Source organism: Elephas maximus, chromosome 14, assembly GCF_024166365.1.
Source record: "Elephas maximus indicus isolate mEleMax1 chromosome 14, mEleMax1 primary haplotype, whole genome shotgun sequence".
Taxonomy (NCBI): Eukaryota; Metazoa; Chordata; class Mammalia; order Proboscidea; family Elephantidae; genus Elephas; species Elephas maximus.
Window position 1 is genome coordinate 72,748,361 of NC_064832.1, and position 14,518 is coordinate 72,762,878.

General features: G+C 32.3%; 1 protein-coding gene across 11 annotated transcripts in view; it reads right to left on the reverse strand.

The window, feature by feature from the left end:
* Nucleotides 1-1,108: 1,108 nt before the first annotated feature.
* Nucleotides 1,109-14,518, reverse strand: part of RBM26 (RNA binding motif protein 26) — a 97,380-nt gene continuing 83,970 nt past the window's right edge. For 10 of the 11 annotated variants that reach the window (XM_049852925.1, XM_049852924.1, XM_049852920.1 and 7 more), the window contains 2 exons: nt 11,350-11,463; nt 8,820-9,699 (listed from right to left, as the gene is read on the reverse strand). In XM_049852925.1, the coding sequence (XP_049708882.1) occupies nt 9,610-9,699; nt 11,350-11,463 (204 nt within the window). In that variant the 3' untranslated portion in view covers nt 8,820-9,609. Of the gene's footprint in view, nt 4,230-8,819; nt 9,700-11,349; nt 11,464-14,518 lie in introns of those variants that run through there. The other variant, XM_049852921.1, reaches the window with a different exon arrangement.

Genomic DNA, 14,518 nt, shown 5'->3' on the forward strand with positions numbered 1-14,518 from the left:
TACATATATAAATGCTTCTTTATAATTTTACCAAGTGTATCACCACTTATTAACCAAAGACCTCTACTATTTCAAACTCCAGCACCCAGTGCTATTTCAAGCTAGAGTCCTCTATTTCCCAACCAGATCTCTTTAACAAGATTTGTATCAGTTATGCACTTTGAAACGAGAACGTTTTCCCTTAGAAGCAATACTGTAAGTGGAAGACAAGTTGCCACCATGTTTATTTAACCCATGTTACACGATTTAGTCAGGTGATACAGTGGTTAAGCACTAGACTACGAACTGCCAAGGTCGGAGGTTTGAACCCACTGGCTACTCCTGAGGAAAAAGACATGGCAGTCTGCTTCGGTAAAGATTAGTCTTGGAAACCATTTGAGGCAGTTCTACCCTGTCCTATAGGGTCACTAAGAGAAGGAATCAACTGGACAGTAACAAGTTCGTTTTTTGTTTTTTTTCTAGATAATTTAAGCTGCATTTCCAATGGGAAAAGAAAATACAAGTCAATTAAATACAAAATGAATATGCTGAATGCTGGAATAGCAGGGCAAATTAGGTCAGGAGAAAAAAAAGTTTAATTGAACACTATGGAGGAAATTTCTGAAAACTTTCAATGGCTTTGGAGGTTGAAGGGTGTTAAGTATTTTATGTCTCACTTGACTTCAGAATCTACAGCATTCCTTCTTTGACATCACAAGAGTATTTTCATACGTACCATTCTTGATAAAGAGAACTTTTTGGCCCCTAAATAAAGAGAAAGCTTTCAAGAGTAGAGGCAGTAATTAGGGAGAAAGGTAATGAGAATTTGTGTACGTGTGAGAAAAGGAGTCATTAGGCCAACGCTGACTTAAAACAACATAAAGTGAGAATGCAGGGTAAAGGGAGGAGAAGAGGCCAGGTGGACCCATTTCTTTGTATAACATTTTCAGAATTTTAAATTATGTAATGCCTGAGGATTGCAGATTTTTCTTTCTATGCTATATTAATTAATTGATACAAGATGTAGGACAACTTTACAAAAATTAACAAGTATTTTTAGTAAGACTATTTTATTTTAAAAATTTTCAAAATATAAAAATAATAAACATTATGAATATTCAAACAAAACAACATAATTCAACTATAAATAATAAAAATGCTGATGACCCCACATAAACATGTAATACTATAAACATTCTAAGCAATACAAGAGTAATTTTCTAGTTCAAGTTTTACCTTTGTCAGTTCAAGTTTTATTATCACTTTAAAAAATAAACAAAAAAGCTGCTACAGCTTAACCAATTACTTTCGCTCCACTCAAAGAGCAGGGAATTTTTCCCCCATGCCAACACACATTCGTGAAATGGGATACTTATGGGCACAGGTATTAAAAACTGGAACAATCCAGTCTTCAGACAAGAAAAGACTCCTTTGGTGTTTTCAGATTCAACAATCCACAGAAACTCAGTTGAAATAAACCACTTACTAAAGGAAATCTTGTGCCAGGCAGTAAGTTCTGAAGTAGTATCACACCCTAAACAGGTTCAGGATTCTGAGAATCCAAAGTAAACAACTATGAATGCTTTGCTGATACTTAAAAAATTGTATCTTAAGAACATTCACTAAGGTGGTGGAACGAAGTCTTGGGGACTAAACAAAAACTATACATCGATGCCAAACTTACACCATGTAAATAATACAACTCTTTATAACTTATCAAATTCTTGGTAATTATTTAAGAACTACTCTGGCTCCTGCTGCGTGAAAGGTGGGGATTTAAAGCAAAGCAGGATTACAACATATTTTAGGAGTAGAAAAATTATTCTATTTGAAATGTGGGAAAACTGAGTCATGCTGAATTTGTCTTTTTTTTTTTTTTTTTTGCCAAATTAACACCCTTCCTCTTATCAAAACAGCTAATGATAAACTTGGCAAACTATACTTTCTTTTTGGGAAGTTGGGCACAAAAAAGTTCACAGTCTTTCTGCATCATTGTATCTTTAAATTACGAGGTGTTTCCAATGGACTGGGCTCTTTACTTGACTCACCATAGACCACTTTTATAATTATGCTGCAAGATTGGAATAAGTCACAAGCAATAATAAGATCTAGACAACAGATTCAAAAATGATACTGAAAGGTTTTGTAGCACCAATGACTTTTTCCTAAGACACTTGAGGGGCTGCATCACTTTAAAGTCTTATCTTGTAAACCAGGCAAAAATATTCAGTTGATCTGTATTTTGAGCATAAATATTTATAAACTCTATTTTTTAAAAAAAAGAAACAAACAAATATAGCATGACTAGTGCTGCTATAGTGTAAAATCTAAGTATATCGAAAAATATAAAGATATATATAAAAGATTTCCATAATGCAACCATGCAGAGGGATAAACTGCTTCATTCAATTACTCAAGTGACTCTGTACAGTTATCTACACATAGCTCCATGAGAATCCTGTTCAAGGAGATGAAATAATGAGTATCTTAAATTAGTCAACACATGGGAATTTAAATATGGAAATGACCTACTGGATCTAACAGCAATTTTCAAAAAGCACAATGATCTTAATGAGAATCAAGTCATCTTGACTTCTGATTTCCAATGCCACGTTCAATTTCATTTTGCTTTGTTTTTAATTTAAAAGAAGAAAAAAAAAAAAGACAAAAGTTGACAATGGAGGAGGATGTGGTCTACATCCATTAACCAATGAAAACAGTTAACAGCAAGTATTGTATCTCCAGACTATGCTCTTTGGGTTTCTAACCTAGCAGCTAAACCCCTATTTTAGGGGCAGAGAATCTTTCCTTGAAGAGAAAAAGTACTGAGTAATCTGGGAAAATATAAACTCTCTGGAGTTATCTGCTCGAGTTTACAAATGTGAACAAAACAAAAACTCTCATTAACAAAATGCCTTGTAGGCTACTAGGTCATATTTATATTAGAAGACCTTTCACCAAAAAACATAATTTTTCTTTACAGCAAGTCTAACATTAACCATGATGTGCCCAACCAATGTGGATCAACACAGATTTTACATTATGACTGGTGTGGTTATTGCATTCTTTTTATTTTTTCATGAGAACAAATGCAATGCACACTCAAGAAAAAAAAGTTTGCAGAACAGTCAATTTTGAACCAAAAAAAAAAAAAAAAATGAGAAAAGAGCATGGCTGGATGGAACTGAAAAATCAACATAAACAGAAATCAAGTATAATTTGGACTTTTCTAATCAAGGGTTTTTATCAAGTGTAACTTCTGGCTTCTCAAATGCTTCATGAGAATCACGGAAGGAATACTGAGGAATTAATTTTGCAAAAACTTTTTTTTTATGGTGTCCAAAGAGTATTTTGGGTGAATACGTAAGGTGTAATTTAATCATAGCCTTTATAAACAATTCTAAACCATATTGCTTATTAATAAAAAATTCAGATATATCATTTTTAAAACTACAGTCTTTAACAATGTTAGTTAGACACATAATGCTATTTCCTCTTGCTTTTAAGATTGTCTTTGATCCCTGATTGCAAGTGAAGAAAACATGGAAAAACTGTGTAAATCAGACATTTAATAGATGTTTTTCAATATTTATAATCCACAGATCATCATTTATTACTTGAAAAGAAAGGAAATTAATCTCCTTTTTTATTTTCAAGAGCTAATTTTTAAAAATTTATTCAGGTAAGTGGGCTTGGCAATGAATTCAATTAAGTATATTCAGAATAGGCAAGCTGTTGCAGTGTGTAAAAAAGTGTTTTATCATTTGTTGAAAACTATTTTAAGGGCTATTCTAATCCCAAAAATAATATCCTAAAGCCAAATGCATGCTTAACTTTTTAACCACCTTCTTCATTCTAAATTGTTCACAGGAATGAGCACAGCATCATGTTTAGAGGTCTCCTAGACACAACTCTCAATTTGGCTGAGACTGCACTGAGATTAGTGAAACCAAGAGGCCTTGTTCCTTCCTAAATGTTTAAAAACTAAATGGCTACAAAGTAAAAGGGTTGGGGGGGTACATGTAAGAGTAAGGTCAAAGCACACACTGAGATACACTTCTGGACTCAGATGTACCCTTAGAGAACTGCAAAGATAAAATGTTAATTATAGTACATGTAAACCTGTATTCAAAGTGGTAAAGGGCAAACACGAAATGGTAGGATGATATTATTTTAACAGTCGTCTCCAGACAGGAACAGTTCTTGCTGTTGTAGTCACAAAGCTAAATTCAGGCAATGATGATCTCTCTCTGCCGGAAAAAGAGAAGACTATTAAAAAAAACTTTGAAAATAACAAATCTAGAAAATTAAATCACACCATAAATTGATCAACTTTTTCTAAATTAAAACATCTATTTGAGAAAGGAACTGAAATCGATTCAGGAGACAAAATTTCACAAAAGATTGATGAGCTTTGGGTTAAAGTCATCTTAACAAAATGTCTCTGCATCATTAAGAAACCACCAACAAATTCTGAGATATTAAAAATAAGAGAAAGGATAATTTTCTCAAGTTTCCCAAAGATTCCAAAGTAACTGGGAAGTCTATCTAATAAACTTAAACTCCATGTGATAATCACTTCATTCTTTAATCACACCATGTAACAAAATTCTATAATGAGATAAAGGTCAGCAACAAAAACTAAACAAAAAGGAACACACTAAAATAAGACAGTGCCTGATACTCAAAGGAAGTCTAACTTTTGGATGATGGGAGGAAGACGAGTGGATGGGTGAAATAAACAAAAGAAACAAGGAGGGAGGGCATTAGGAAGCAGCAAGTATAAATTGATACTAGAAACTAAAATAAAAAAATGCTTTCAATTACAATAAATAATGAGCACATAATGCTGATAAACTTCAAGAAACACATTTATCAAATTAGGAATTTTTCTACTTAACATGATATTTTCATTAGAAATGATTGAGAACGTCAAGCAAGTACACCAAGATTTTTTTCTTTTATCTCATAGGTAAACAACTAGTCTTCTCTCAAGGCCTATATACATACCTTCGAGTAACTAACCAGTTCAGGAAGTTAACAAGAACAAGGTCGTTCCTGAGATCTGAGAGAAAGAAATTCTCTTTTTCCCTTACAAATATTGTACACTGATTTAATTCTAGATTAAATTTCCATCTTTAATTTATAGGGTTTTAGAAGAACAAGGAAAGCCCTCACATAGAGACCAGTAAGTGAACTAACTTAATTAACCAGAATTTCACGTGGGGCATATTTATTTTAAAAGGTTAATAGATTTTTATAAGAGAAGAAAAAAGTTTTCAAATACTTCTATAAATTCTAGAAGGACTACAACTAATATTCTATAATTACACATCTGCATCATGTGTAAGGGGAGAAAAACACGAAAATACTGGTTGTTAAAGCTTTTAGGATATTCTATTAATAGTTCAACACACTAAACAAGCAACTGTTGGCTTTTTTTGGTAACTCTTATAGCTAATGACTACTGTTCCACGAAAGATAAGAAACACACTCTCCATAAAACAGTTCTAGTGACAAGAAATTTCCTTCAAATAAGCTCAGCCATATTTTCTACCTGAAATCTGCTAAAGCAGTGAACTCTTGTCTTCACAGTAAACTACTGGTTGTTACATTTGCTCATATTACAATAAAAAAAGACTATGGAACACTGCCATTCCTACAACACATTTTCATCAGATACTCTGGGCATTAGTTAAATGCTTAAATTTTTTTTATATTTACAATTATTACAACATGTTTAAATAGATATAAAATACTGACTGAAAAATACAAAATGACAACTCAACTATCTCTTGAGGTAATCTTAATCTTTTAACCAGTAAAATATAATTTCCCTCAATTTTTCCCTATAAGAAGTAGATATCTACATTGTCCTCAATTCTTTTCCCATTCCCAATTCATCCTACACAGCCCAGGTCTGTACTAAAACAAAGAACTTGTTAGGAGAGCTATAGAATTAAAAATGTGTTTAGAGGTTTTAGCTAGTGTTTTATAAAAGCAGAGCATAAACCAAGATGAAACAGAGGACACTTCAATCCGTAATGCTGGGAGAACCAGCTACATCTGCACCATAGGCAAAACCTCGTATTTTTGAAACTTTGAATTTAGAAGTGGAAGGAAAGGTTATAATTAGGAAAGGGGAGTGCCAGTGAATATAGAAATTTACCTATATTATATATAGGTTGAATAGAATTTGTGCTGGCAAATGCAAGCATTTGGGAACACTATATACAAAACTGTACTAAGAGACATTATATGAGTTATAACCAAATCTAAGTTGTTTCCCTTGATACATGGATGGAAACAACAGCAACAGAAACAGATAATCGGTTTAGATACAGTAAACTGTTTTAGATCAAACATTAATATACCACCATGGAAACTATAGCAGTAAAAGGGAACTCAGAGATCATCTAGTTCAACTCCTTTCATTTTCAGACAAGGAAGCAGCCCTAGATAAGTTAAGACTTGTCTGAGGCCTGGTAGAGCTGAGACCAAAAGTTCAATCTCTTAACCTGTGTCTAATTGTCTACACTAGGTCACCTTCAGATACAAAAAACTAATGTGACAGACTAGATTGGTTGCTCCCAGCATTTCTAACCTTACACACTGGTAGAAATCAAAAGACTATTTTACACCTGAAGCTAAACATACAATATTTCAAAATCATAATGTTACTGTGGAAATTCCATTAAGACTACATGTGTATGCTTCCATCAGTACCTGTAAACCCCACTGGTGAGAAATTAAACTGCATCAATTATTTAGCAAAATAATCTCAGTGATAGAAAAGACCTTCAAGAGAGAGTTTTGAAAAATTGGTAAGAATTAACAAGGGAGGTAAATGTAACTCCTTTATTGGAGATTTAAATATGCATTCATTCATTAATTCATCCGCCAAGCACCTGAGTGCCCACTACTAGCCAGGCTTTGTGATAAGCACTAGAGAGAAAAAGATGAATAAGACATGGTCCCCCTCCTTGCGGAGCTTGTAATCTAGCGGGGAAGACAGACATATGAACCAGATAAATTATATTACAACGTAAGTACCGTAACAGAAATATGAACAAAGTGCTGTATTAAAAGGGAAGCTAATGGTATGAACCGGCCAATGACCAAGAAGTCTACTACTTTTGTACAGTATCTTTGAGGTGAGAACTATCACACTTACTGTAAACACAATCTTATGCTCAACCTGTAATTAAGGACACAGCAAGGAAAAAAGAAGTTGGCACTGAAATCAGAATGACTGCATTTAAATCCAGTCTTTTCACTAACTAGCTGTGACTCTGGAGAAGTCACTCCACCTCTACTAGCTTGTGTCCTTAACTGTTTAAAAACAGGAATTAACAAGTACTTCCAAGGGTTATCTTAAGGTTTAAGTGAGAACACATGAAAGCACATGTAGAGTACTCCGTATGTACAGGCACACTCATTAATAATTAAAAAAAAAAAAAACCTAACAGCAATTAAATATTAAGTAATATGTATAAGTAAGATTATATTAATGCTAATTAAATACAATTCTGAATCTAATGACTGTTGCTCATATTTAATTCCCAGACTTTGGGACTAAATCAAACCACTTCTGATTCTTTCAAAGATACACGACTTAAGACATTTTCAGTTATACGTTACTATAGGATTTTAGAGTAGGAGAACTGATTGGCTATTTATGAATTTAAATTAACAGAGTAGGTATTTTAGTTACATTATAAGGGATTTTATGATAATTTTTTAAAAATCAGGCTAAAATACACTAATCAATTACAAAGCCAAAAATCAGCATGGAGATTTAACTGGCCTTTGAAAGATTTACTTTCTTTATAATACCTGTTTGGTGTAAAGAGAAGAAACGTGAGCCTCTGCCAATTTGGCACCTTTCACGACTACTAAAAAGAAAAGAAAACACACTTACCTAATGAATCAGAATAGCAACACAGTCAACATACAAAAGAGTACATAAAAATACAGATCTAAAGCACAGTAAAAAAGTTTTTGCGTAAAGTCACCATTTGCCATCTGGAATCTGATTCTGAAACTTTAAATATAAACATATGCACCAGTTGCAAGCCAAAACATTCCTATGAAATATTACCATCAAAAACATATACACAATTTTAACTCCAAGTGTTCGGTGGGTGGGGAGAAAAAGAAAAACAGCACCCACTAGCTATTCCATTAACTGATTATGGTGGTGGTGAAATTATGGTCTGTGATTGTGAGGACCTCAATAGGAAGACCATGATTTAAAAAATGTGACTTTTTATGTAATCACTATAATTTCAAGAGGGGCAGAAACACTTGTAACTGTAATGTGAATTTTAAGAATAAGTATGTATTTACCCACCCCCTCATTCTACAAAGAACACATTTATTTCCTGGAAACTGCTGTATTAATTTTCAGTGATCATGTTCACTTGCCAGAAAAATCCATTTAAAAATCACAGTATTTTGCAAATGTCAAAAATTTTTATACAAGTATAGGAAACGCACACTTAAAATATCAGACTGGAACACTTACCAAACAATGTTTTCCTAAAGTGGTATTTATAGTACATTTCTTTATTCATACATCTTCAAATGGTCAAGTTTTCTTTCATAAATCCAAAATGTAATGTGATGTTTTCTTATTCATCAAATGTTAGCTCTACTTGAAGTCTGCTTCCAAACTAATCAGCCTGCTTTTAAATCTTAAGACATCTGTTGAAAATTTATAGGATCAAACCAAACTGAAGTGGTATAAATTTTAAACATTGGATTGTACATTATTATAAAGGTACCAGTAACCATTATTAAGAATAAGTTAGTGATTATAGCTCCTTTTGTGATAACTGGGGGAAAGGGCAGGTCACCATCTGGAATGGTCTATTTTTTTTTTTTTTTCTTTTCCTTTTTTTTTTCTTTTTTCATTTCTTTTCTTTCTTTTTTTTTTTTTTTTTCTTTCTTTTAAATCAAGGAACATTGTCTTGGCTTTTTTTTTTTTTGTCATCGCTTTTTTCTTTCTTTTCTTTTCAAGAGACCATTCCACTTTATTTTAACATCTGAATGCATAAGGACTCATATGCAAAGCAGTCATACACCATTATCATTAAAACCCATATGGTAAAATACATACACAAGTCCAATAAAAGGCTAATACATAGTAAAGCCTATGCATACTACTATGTAATAATATGAATACATAGGAGACTTTAGTTAGAGTACTATGTTACCTATTCATTTTTGAAAACATTCATTAAGATTTTAAATGCAAATTCATTCCTTATTTGGAGTAAACAAAAATCCTCTAAGTTATAACAAGTATTGGTCGTAAGTTTCCAGACCTATTCGTTAAATTACAAAGAACCCAAAGAATTCTGTAACGTTCAGTAGAAGTATGTAATAAAAACATTGCATATGTTTCTAGTGTGATGTCTTAGCAGTTGTTTACTGAAATAAAACGCAAACATCAATCTTTCAAAATACAGGATCAGAAGGTAGTTTTCTTCTCTTTTGTCTATTTGTGAAATCCATCTTCATCACATTTTACCAAAAATTGTTTTTACAAATATGTCAAAGTACATTAGATAATACTAATGAAACACAGGTAGAGTTCTAGCATATGCAGATCAATGATCAGTCAAATCATCTTCTCCAAGAACGAGATTCGTTGTCCTCTTCTTCTTCATCATCATCTTGAAGTAATGAGTCATCCACCAAAGACTCTTCCTGAAACTTTAGGTTAAAATGTATTTAGGAATTTACCAAAAAAAAAAAAAAAGAAAAGAAAAGAAAAAAAGTTGACACTTTTAAATACTGATATCTCTCAACAGAGTCGAATACAAAAGGTATTTCTACAGTTAGAACATTTAAGAAACAAAAGCAACCTTTATCCACTCAATGTTTTCTCTATAATATCTATTCTATTGCTTGCGTGAATGAAACAGGCATTAATGAAACATCAAAGTGTTTGTACATGCCATTTCTCCTGTCTCTATTTACCAAATTATGCCATCTTCTGTATATACTGTCAAAATATTGCCCAATAATTTTTTTTTTTTTTTTTAAAGAAAACATCTTTGTCTTCTCTTACTTGCCCCATCTCACCCTGGACACTAAATTAACCAATAAATTATATAAAATTCTACCAAGATTTATATTCTTTTCTGCTGTATGTACCATTTTCTTTTATAACATTCCTTTCTATTCCCCATTCTCTTCATAAAAGCTTCTCAGACTGCTTTTTCAAACTTTTCAAAATACCTAATACCAGGAGCTCTCCTCCTTTTCTCCCCATTCAATTCAAACTCATGGAAGGACAAAGGTATAATCTAAAATATAAAATGACAAATCATGTATATGAGTTTCAAAATACACACTTCATTCTTGCATTTCACTACGGATATGTATAACAGCCTTGATATGTCCTTCAAACAAAATCAAGTATCATTATCAAAGTCTAAGATAGGTAAAACATGGAGTCATTTTCCCACCTTACCTTTATTTCTCAACTTCAACTTTTTCCTATGAATATTTCATGACTAAACAAAGAGTTACTTTATGTTTTGAGTTTCAAAGGGTTCTCCCACCTCACTGGCCTATATAGCCATACCTCTCAGCCATCAGACTAACTGCTCTTGCCTAAGAAAATGAACACTTCTGCATCTTTCCTGAAGTTCATCCCTCTGTCTAAAATGCTTTTTTCAACCTTATTCTCAGCCCCAGGTCCTTGGTTATGGAAAGCTATTTTATCACTTTAAGGCCCAGCTTCACTGTCATGCCTCCTTCAAGATTCTTCTGGACAGAAACATTAACTCTTTCCACAGCATGTTGTTCAAATCTTTGTTCAGTATATCATTCTCCTTTTTATTATACTTAGTTTCTTGTTTATCTGCTACCACCACCACCCCTTTCCAGATCATAAGCTCCTTGATGATAGGGACCGTGTCTTATTCATTTTTGCACCTATCACAGTATCTACCACATAGCAGGCATTCATTCTACTGAATTGAAAATATATGAGTTAAAATAAAGGAAAGCTGTGAAATGTTAATAAAGCAGTTGAGTAAAATCGATACCCTAAAACTTAAAATGTTACAAGATTTCCTGTGGATAAAAACGTAATGAATTACTGTCTTCTAAGTGTAAATGAAAACTGAGTATATATGATTTGATATATTCTCTTTAGATTAGCAATCCACAGTTCTTCTCATTAATCCAGAAAATTTAAAGTTGACTGCATTTATCTGATATTTCCTGCCTGGAATACGGCTCAGAAATAAAAGTTTTAAGTTAAAGTCACTGCCGTAAAATCACATGTTATATAAAAACCAGGAACACACTTAAGGGTTAAAAACAAGTAAAAAATAAACAAAAAAAACATACTTCCTCTTCATCAGGTTCAGCTTCTTCTGTTTCAACAGCTGAAATATTAGTTACTGGTTTATTCCATGCCAGTTTTAGGTCCTGCCCTTTGAAACGAGCTCCGTGAACTGCAGCCTAAAATAATTAAGAATATTAGAATACGGAACATTAATAACTCCTGAAGAAAAATAAGTTTTCTAGTTCCTACCATTTATATAAAAATAACTGTGAAGTGAAGACAGCCATCTATTCATTTGCTCTGTAGGTATGTACTTCTCAATTTACTACTTACTGTAGTTTACATTTTTACTTTATGGTTGTTTACTTCTAAAATCAGCCTAAAAACCCCACAGCCTAGTGATTAGAAATTCCTTTAAAAATAAATCAAGAGCAATTTCTTGTAACTGAGTAGAGCTGTTTCACTAGTACCTAATATTTAACTAGAAGAACTATGTCTACATGCTTACAGTACAATGAAAATGGTTATTCAAGACAACAATCCCAACATACTTCAAGATCCTGGCTGCAGCTTCTGAATCAAAGTCTAACGTATTTTAATTCATTGCTAATTCATAAATGGTATATATAGTAACTATTAGCTAAAAACCCTTCACAAATATGAGAATAATTCTGCATGGGTAAAGTTTCACGTTATCTTCAAATTACATCAAATGACAACCATAAGACACTTCATATATCTCTGTTACCAAATATAAATATCTCAAGAAAAAAAAAAAAACCCCTAATCTCATATTAAAAAATACAGTACTTCCTACAAAGCTTAGATAACTGAAAATGATAAAATTTAAACTTAGGGAACAGTCACATCTAAGTACCTGCTATACTAAGTGGCTGGTTTGGAAATATGCATTCAAGTTAAACTAACGTGAACCAACATAAATCAACGTTAGCAACATACCGAAATAACTCATAGTCACAAAAGACTTATAGTATGACCTCAAAGTACAGCATAATGTGAAATGTAGGAACAATTACAAGTTCAATGACATCTGAACATGAGTTGTGTGATCCTGAAGTCGCCAGGTATAAATTTTAAAACTGTACATATAAATTTAAAAGATTTCACACCCATTAAAATGCATCTCTGTAGTTTTTAGTCCATGGCCTCGTCAGTCATACAACTAAAAAAATTTTAAAGGACTTATAATATGATAATTTAAGTTCAGAAACAACTTGCAATTTTTTGAAGCTATTAACTAGTACATAAAAATATATTACAGTAAGAATTCAAATTGTTTCATGCAAAATGCCTGTCATAAAACTTATCTTTTCATTCAGACAAAAAAGGCAAAAGCTGTTACTGACATCTTCTACAGCATGTTCTTGACAAAAGTCTGATGACCCTAGCTTCATAAATCTCTACTTTCGACACAAGCTTCTTCACATTTACAAGGTTAGTCTACAACTGCCTAGAGTTTCAATTATAAAATTATTTAGAGGATGATTCTCAAAGTTAGGTATATTTTTTATTAACTTTGGCCCAATAAAAAACTTCCAGCTAATAAGCTGTAAAAATTTTTTGGTTTTTGAGGACACAAATTTATTCAAGAGAACTATAAATTTTTAAGATGGTATAAGAAACATTATTTGTATTCTATAATGACTTTTAATAAAAACTATGCTTGACATAGTTAATAAGCGGAAGAGTTCAAGAAACCAGTACTTGAGGAAATTAACAAAGTCTTTAAAGAATTTCTTCTGCAACCCACTCAGTTTTTAAAATTTCAAGAATTTCAGGCCACATGATGTAAAAAATTAATTATTCCAAAAAATTAATTATCCCCAAGAAATAGCCTCTATTCTATGAAGAATATGAAATAAAGTTCTACAAGTATTTTCCTATATGCAGGGAAAAAGGGTCTGTGTATATACAATATGTGTATGTGTATGGGAATATACTTTACTGGTTTTATAACTTGCTTAAGTATTTTATTAACCTAATTTTTCATAAATACTTTTCCATGCCTGTACCAACAGATCTGTCGCTTTTTTTGAGTGGCGCTCTCTCTCTCTCTCTAATTGCTGTCAGAATCCACTCGACAGCAATGGGTTTTTTTTTTGGTTTATATATATCAAATATTTAGCATTATTAAACCATTTTTTTTTTATTCACAGACATGCACAACCTGTATCTGTATACCTTCTGTGACTGTCTAGAGAAATAAACTATGTCCTACTTTCAAGATCTGGTCTGCTTTTTAAAAAAATTTTTTCCCCTAACTGATCAGAGTTTTGTCACATCTATGGCAAAATATTTTTTCCTAATTAGCCTTCGATTTTGTTTATGGTAATGTTTTCATTGGAGGAGTGGGGGTTGTTGCTCTTTATTCTTCTATGTGTGTGTATGCTGTTTGGTGAAAGTTTACATAGCAAATTAGGTTCCAATTTAACAATTTCAATACACATTGTTCAGTGACATTGGTTACATTTTCCACACTGTGTCAATATTCTTGTTACTTCCATTCTGGTTGTTTCATTTCTATTCATCTAGCTTCCCTGTGCCCTCTTGCCTTCTCATCTTTGCTTCAGGGTAAATGTTAACTATTTGGTCTCAAACAGATGATTTTTTTTTTAAATATACAGGAGCACAGTACTCACAGGTGATGGTTATTTTATAAACTGATCTGTTATTTACCTGAAAGGTGACCTCCAGGAGTGGTCTCAGTTCAAAGTTTAAAGGGCATCTCAGGGTGATGATCTTGGGGGTTCTCAGTCTCTATCAGTCCAGTAAGTCTGACCTTTTTTTTAAGAATTTGAGTTTTGTTCTATATTTTTCTCCCATTTTATCTAGGACCATCTATTGTGTCCCTGGTCTCTTTTGATTTTATTATAAAAAAAATTTTTTTTTTCTTCTTTATAATAAAGAAGTTTCATATTTATCAACACTTTCCTTTATGGCTTCTGGATATTGTGCCATGCCCAAAAAGGTCTTCTCCATGCTAAGATTATTTTCAAAAATCTCCTTTTTAATAGTCTTATGTATTAAAAAAGATTACAACTTTGATCTAACTTGAATTTATTTTTATATAAAAAAGTAAAATGGATATCATAATGCCCAATTTTTTTCCAAATAGCTAGTCAGTTGTTCCAACACCATTAACTGAATAACCTGTTTTATTCCCTAATTTAAAATATCTTTTTTTGTGATCCACTAAAATCCTTATATATA